The sequence below is a fragment of the Muntiacus reevesi genome, chromosome 8 (assembly GCF_963930625.1).
Source record: "Muntiacus reevesi chromosome 8, mMunRee1.1, whole genome shotgun sequence".
Lineage (NCBI taxonomy): Eukaryota > Metazoa > Chordata > Mammalia > Artiodactyla > Cervidae > Muntiacus > Muntiacus reevesi.
Genome location: NC_089256.1, coordinates 63,178,982 through 63,185,527, shown reverse-complemented (window position 1 = coordinate 63,185,527; position 6,546 = coordinate 63,178,982). Strand labels below are relative to the sequence as shown.

General features: G+C 48.5%; 1 protein-coding gene across 1 annotated transcript; it reads left to right on the top strand.

The window, feature by feature from the left end:
- The first annotated feature begins 4,003 nt into the window (after positions 1 to 4,003).
- Positions 4,004 to 5,035, top strand: SOX2 (SRY-box transcription factor 2). Its single transcript, XM_065943287.1, has one exon. The coding sequence runs from the start codon at positions 4,073 to 4,075 to the stop codon at positions 5,033 to 5,035; it is 963 nt and encodes a 320-aa protein (XP_065799359.1). The 5' UTR covers positions 4,004 to 4,072.
- The last annotated feature ends 1,511 nt before the right edge of the window (positions 5,036 to 6,546 follow it).

Genomic DNA, 6,546 nt, shown 5'->3' with positions numbered 1-6,546 from the left:
CCCATCTCCACAAAATTGTTAGTTGGCTTCAGATATAACACTTGAGAAGGGATGCGGGAGTTCAGGAGGGAAATATGAATGCAAAAGGTTTTTAAAATAATACTGAGTTACACTTAATCAGTTAAGGATTTGAAGTTGGGGCCTATAATAAAACAAAATCGAATCAAAATATCCTGGGCATTAAGAATTCTTAATTTCTAAGCTTACTTTGAAAGTGTTCAGCTTTTTGCTGCCCAAGGAAGGGAAATGTTACACTATCTTTAGATTAAGCACTTTCAAATTTTCATAAACTGTGCCAGTGGCAACATTTTAAATTCTCAGAGGATGAAGCACCCTCTCTTCCAAGTCTTATTTTGATTCCTCAGTAGTCAATGGTGTATTGTTATTAGTACTGTAGCCGTCTGTTAGAAGCCTAAAGCCGGGCTGCTTCTGTCATCTATTATGATTGTTATTATTATATTTAGGGCCCAGTGATGGTGCTGGTTTGAAATAGAGTGGCCGGTGATCTGATTTTTTTAATGCATATGTTCTAAAAAATTTAATGAGAAAATTGTTTCTGCTATCACCATCTTCTTTAATCTTATTTTCATAGCACATTATTATGCATAAACGCCAGCCACAGTTAGTTTATTGCCTTGATAAGTACAGCAGGCTTAATTAAAATAAAGCTGTAAATAAATGCAACCAATGATAACACAATTGTAATGTATTTCCATAGCTTATTTATATGATAAAAGCAATTAACAAAAGACCTAGCCAGCCCCTTTAACCTCTTAAATGCATTATTATAGAGTTCAGGCACAAACACATGCATCTGAGAATGTATAAAAGCTTTTATATATCATACCAAGGAAAAATCTGTGCCTCTTACTACTACCCTTGAGAAAGATTAATAACATTTGCTTCTATAACCATCCATTATTAGTATTTATTTTAATACATATACACCATTATCCACATCAACCCCTTGTATTTTTTTTCTTCAAACTTAATTATCCATAACCTTTTTTTTTTTTTGGTTTTCCGATAATGCTATTAAGCGCAGACCAATGCATACACAATCATAAAGTGAATGCTTGGTCTGCCCTTCATGGCGTCTGGACAATCACAATTCATTCATATGTTGAATCTCATAATTTGTACCTATTTTTTCCCATGGTTTAACCTCCCACTTATCTCGAGGTTATATGTACATTTCTAAGTTAAGCAAATTAAATCCGATTCTTGTGATTTGGTTCCATAGCTTCTACAACATGTTAACTTTTCTTTTGTTTAGATTACATGTAATTAGTTTGCTCTCACTCCCATCCCCCTCATTTTTTTTTCTTTAATTATTTCCAAACACCTTATTTTAAAGGTAAAAGCAATAGTCTTGGGAAAGCGAATCCACCAGTAGGGGGCGCACCAGCCACATCCCTGAAACCAGACGCGCTGAAAAGCCTCTGGCCGCCTTCTGTTATCTAGATCCTCTCAACCTTTTCTCTTTCCTAACTCCAAGTCCCTGTTTAGCTTAATATTACACCTCGAATAAACAGAAGACACTGCTTTATTTTGAAGAGTAAGTGTGTAAGTTTTCGAACTAGCATCATCCTTCCCGGATTCCTGATAACTAAAACTAATCGTAACTTAAGTGCTAATAAGAGAAAATGCAGGGGTAGGAGAGGCTGGCTGGAAATAATAATTTACTAAGAAAAGTCTGCAACTTTTCCACAACTTTTCTGGGTTTCCAGTGAGCAAACTTATCTTGAGTTTGACTAGAACAGAAAAGCCTCGGAAGGCAGGGATCGGAGATGCTGAAGCGGGGGGCGGGGGTGGGGGGTAGGTTATGGGAAGAAGGTTAGTAAGGAACAAAACAATGCACAGTTTTGTAAAGATAATAAATGGAACGTGGCCGACAGATACTATTCAGTAGATTTTCTTTGGGTGAGTAAGGGTAGATCAGGGGAGGAGGGAGGCGGAGAGAGTGTTACAGAAGAAAGCAAATAAGTAACCCTGATGGTTTAAGCCCTTTATGAAAAAGAAACGGCGTCAGGTTTTTTTTTTTTCCACCTCCTCCCGCCCCCCCACAACCCCACCCCCCCCCCCGCTTTGTAGTCAAGTGCATTTTAGCCACAAAGATCCCAACAAGAGAGTGGAAGGAAACTTAGACGGGGCTTTGTTTGACTCCGTGTAGCGACAACAAGAGAAACAAAACTACCTATTTGTAACGGACGTGCTGCCATTGCTCTGCGCATTGAGCGCCTACCTATTGAAATCTTTACGTCGGGACAATGGGAGAGCGGCTAAAATTACCCTCTTGGGTCCTGGGAGGGCAGGATTCCGGAGCCCCTACTCCCGCCCCCATCCCGTCCTCCTCCAGCCCGGGCCTGGCCGGGTTCGCTCCCTTCGCCAGCCCAGGTCGCCCTCTCTTGCCTGGCCTGGCCTGCACCTGTGCCGGGAGAGCACCGCCCCCGCCTCCCAGGCCGGGAACCCCCTCGAGGGCAGCCCGGACCCAGGCTGCCGGGGCGATGCGGCCACCGCGGTAGAAGTCAGTGGGGGAAATGCCAGGGCTGGTTCTGCTGGAGTCCTGGGAACTCTGCGTGGGAGGGAGTTTGTGAGTGCGGCTCAAAAGCCACCTCCAAGCAGTGCCCGGGGATGCCAGGAAGTTGGGACTACCCTCCCCCATAGCCCGCACTTCTCCGGGCCCTTCTGTTGATCTTCTTCTCCCCCCAGCCCCCCTTTGGAACCCCGCTCCACTGAGAGCCCCCCTTGGGGCGGGGGTGGGGTGGGGGCGGGGAGCGCAGGAGAATGGGGAGAGAGGACGAGCGTCCCCTTTTGCACGGACTGAGTGGAGGAAGATGGGTGGGAGCTGTGGCTGGGGTGAGGGCCAAGCTGTGGTTTCCTGCCCCGCGGGCTGAGCTGGGCCGGGAAGAGGGTGGATTCGGCTGCTCACCCAGGCCCGGTCTGACCTCAGCTCTAGAGGCAGCCGCACAGTCGGGGCAGGCTTTATTAAAAAAAAAAAAAAAAAAAAAGAGCACATTACGTGGAAGCAAGAAGGTTTTGAGGACAGAACCTGTCGGGACAGTGTGAGAAGGGGGCGAACGAGTGTCCGCACCCGGGGAGCGAGCCGGGCGAGCGGAGAAGCCAGCTTAGGGAGGAGCGCTGGAGCGGCTGGAGTTGGGGGAAGTGAGCGGAGGAGCGGAAGAACAACGACACACCAACTCCAGCAAGGCTGGCTTCCCGAAATACTAGGGGGACAGTCTCACTGAGCCACCTCTGCCCTGCCCCCACCCACAGCAGCTTCCCGCGCCCCCGCCTCATTCCAGCAGCCCGCAGCAAAAGAGTAAATTCCAGATTAAGTTTAAAGAAGAAAATATCGTAGTCTTAGGGCTGTTTACCCACTTCCTCCGAAAAGGCGTGTGGTGTGACCTGTTGCTGCGAGAGGGGATACAAAGGTTTCTCAGTGGCTGGCAGGCAGGCTGTGGGAGCCGCCTCCCCCCTCCCCCCCGCCTCCCCGGCGCGGCCGGCGGCGCGGCAGGCCCCGCCCCCTTTCATGCAAAACCCGCCGGCGAGGCTGGGCTCGAGTGGAGGAGCCGCCGCGCGCTGATTGGTCGCTGGAAACCCATTTATTCCCTGACAGCCCCCGTCACATGGATGGTTGTCTATTAACTTGTTCAAAAAAGTATCAGGAGTTGTCAAGGCAGAGAAGAGAGTGTTTGCAAAAGGGGGAAAGTAGTTTGCGGCCTCTTTAAGACTAGGACTGAGAGAAAGAAGAAGAGAGAGAAAGAAAGGGAGAGAAGTTTGAGCCCCAGGCTTAAGCCTTTCCAAAAAATAATAATAACAATCATCGGCGGCGGCAGGATCGGCCAGAAGAGGAGGGAAGCGCTTTTTTGATCCTGATTCCAGTTTGCCTCTCTCTTTCTTTTCTTCCCCCAAATTATTCTTCGCCTGATTTTCCTCGCGGAGCCCTGCGCTCCCGACACCCCCGCCCGCCTCCCCTCCTCCTCTCCCCCCCGCCCGCGGGCCCCCCAAAGTCCCGGCCGGGCCGAGGGTCGGCGGCCGCCGGCGGGCCGGGCCCGCGCACAGCGCCCGCATGTACAACATGATGGAGACGGAGCTGAAGCCGCCGGGCCCGCAGCAAACTTCGGGGGGCGGCGGCGGCGGCGGCGGCAACTCCACCGCGGCGGCGGCAGGCGGCAACCAGAAGAACAGCCCGGACCGCGTCAAGCGGCCCATGAACGCCTTCATGGTGTGGTCCCGCGGGCAGCGGCGCAAGATGGCCCAAGAGAACCCTAAGATGCACAACTCGGAGATCAGCAAGCGCTTGGGCGCCGAGTGGAAACTTTTGTCGGAGACGGAGAAGCGGCCGTTCATCGACGAGGCCAAGCGGCTGCGAGCGCTGCACATGAAGGAGCACCCGGATTATAAATACCGGCCCCGGCGGAAAACCAAGACGCTCATGAAGAAGGATAAGTACACACTGCCGGGAGGGCTTCTCGCCCCGGGCGGCAACAGCATGGCGAGCGGGGTCGGGGTGGGCGCCGGCCTCGGCGCGGGCGTGAACCAGCGCATGGACAGCTACGCGCACATGAACGGCTGGAGCAACGGCAGCTACAGCATGATGCAGGACCAGCTGGGCTACCCGCAGCACCCGGGCCTCAACGCGCACGGCGCCGCTCAGATGCAGCCCATGCACCGCTACGACGTGAGCGCTCTGCAGTACAACTCCATGACCAGCTCGCAGACCTACATGAACGGCTCGCCCACCTACAGCATGTCCTACTCTCAGCAGGGCACCCCTGGCATGGCGCTCGGCTCCATGGGCTCGGTGGTGAAGTCCGAGGCCAGCTCCAGCCCCCCCGTGGTTACCTCTTCTTCCCACTCCAGGGCGCCCTGCCAAGCCGGGGACCTCCGGGACATGATCAGCATGTACCTCCCCGGCGCCGAGGTGCCGGAGCCCGCCGCCCCAAGCAGACTTCACATGTCCCAGCACTACCAGAGCGGCCCGGTGCCCGGCACGGCCATTAACGGCACACTGCCCCTCTCGCACATGTGAGGGCCGGACGGTGAACTGGAGGGGCGGGGGAGACGTTTGCAAAGAAAAAGAGGGAAATGGAGGAGAGCAAGAAACAGCATGGAGAAAAACCCGGTACGCTAAAAAAATAAAATAAAATAAAATCATCCACAGCAAATGACAGCTGCAAAGAAAGCGCCAATCCCATCCACACTCACGCAAAAACCGCGATGCCGGCAAGAAAACTTTTATGAGAGATCCTGGACTTCTTTTGGGGGGACTATTTTTGTACAGAGAAAACCTGGGGTGGGCGAGGTGGGGAGGGTGAGGGAATGGACCTTGTATAGATCTGGAGGAAAGAAAACTACGCAAAACTTTTTAAAAGTTCTAGTGATACGGTAGGAGCTTTGCAGAAAGTTTGCAAAAGTCTTTACCAATAATATTTAGAGCTAGTCTCCAAGCGACGAAAAAAAATGTTTTAATATTTGCAAGCAACTTTTGTACAGTATTTATCGAGATAAACATGGCAATCAAAATGTCCATTGTTTATAAGCTGAGAATTTGCCAATATTTTTCAAGGAGAGGCTTCTTGCTGAATTTTGATTCTGCAGCTGAAATTTAGGACAGTTGCAAAAGTGCAAAGAAGAAAATTAATCAGATTGGGCATTTTAATTGTTTAAAAATTGTACAAAAGGAAAAAATTAGAATAAGTACTGGCAAAACCATCTCCGTGGTCTCTAAAGGGGCAAAAGTTTTAGATTGTACTAAATTTTTTTTAACTTAACTGTTAAAAGCAAAAATGGCCATGCAGGTTGACATCGTTGGTAATTTATAATAGCTTTTTTTGTTTCCCAACTTTCCATTTTGTTCAGATAAAAAACCAACATATGAAATTACTGTGTTTGAAATATTTTCTTATGGTTTGTAATATTTCTGTAAATTTATTGTGATATTTTAAGGTTTTCCCACTTTTAGTTTCCGTAGTTGTATTTTAAAGATTCGGCTCTGTATTATTGAATCAGTCTGCCGAGAATCCATGTATATATTTGAACTAATACCATCCTTATAACAGGTACATTTTCAACTTAAGTTTTTACTCCATTATGCACAGTTTGAGATAAATAAATTTTTGAAATATGGACACTGAAATTATGCTTGAGTCTTTCATTTATTTGGATAACATTGTGATTATAACCCAGCTCCTCGGGGAATATACTGTGCTCAGCCAAGAAAGCAGAGTACCTGAGACCTTGGTATTCTAGTCCAGTAGCATGAGCAAATGTTAACAGCAACAAATAAAATGGCTGGATGATTAATTGAATAAGTACTCTCGAAAAAATGGAAATGCTTATGTCATTTCCAAAACAGAAACTAGGGACATATATTGTAAATCCACCCCCTCCTTTTCTAAGCAGCATGAATAAGCATGATGGGGACTTAAACTGATTTATGCCACTTGTTGCCAGAAAGGAGTCAATTCTGAAAAATTTCATGTAGCTTAGCAGATGGGGTATTGAGCCAAATCAGAACCAGGTTGGCTGGTTTTGTTTTCG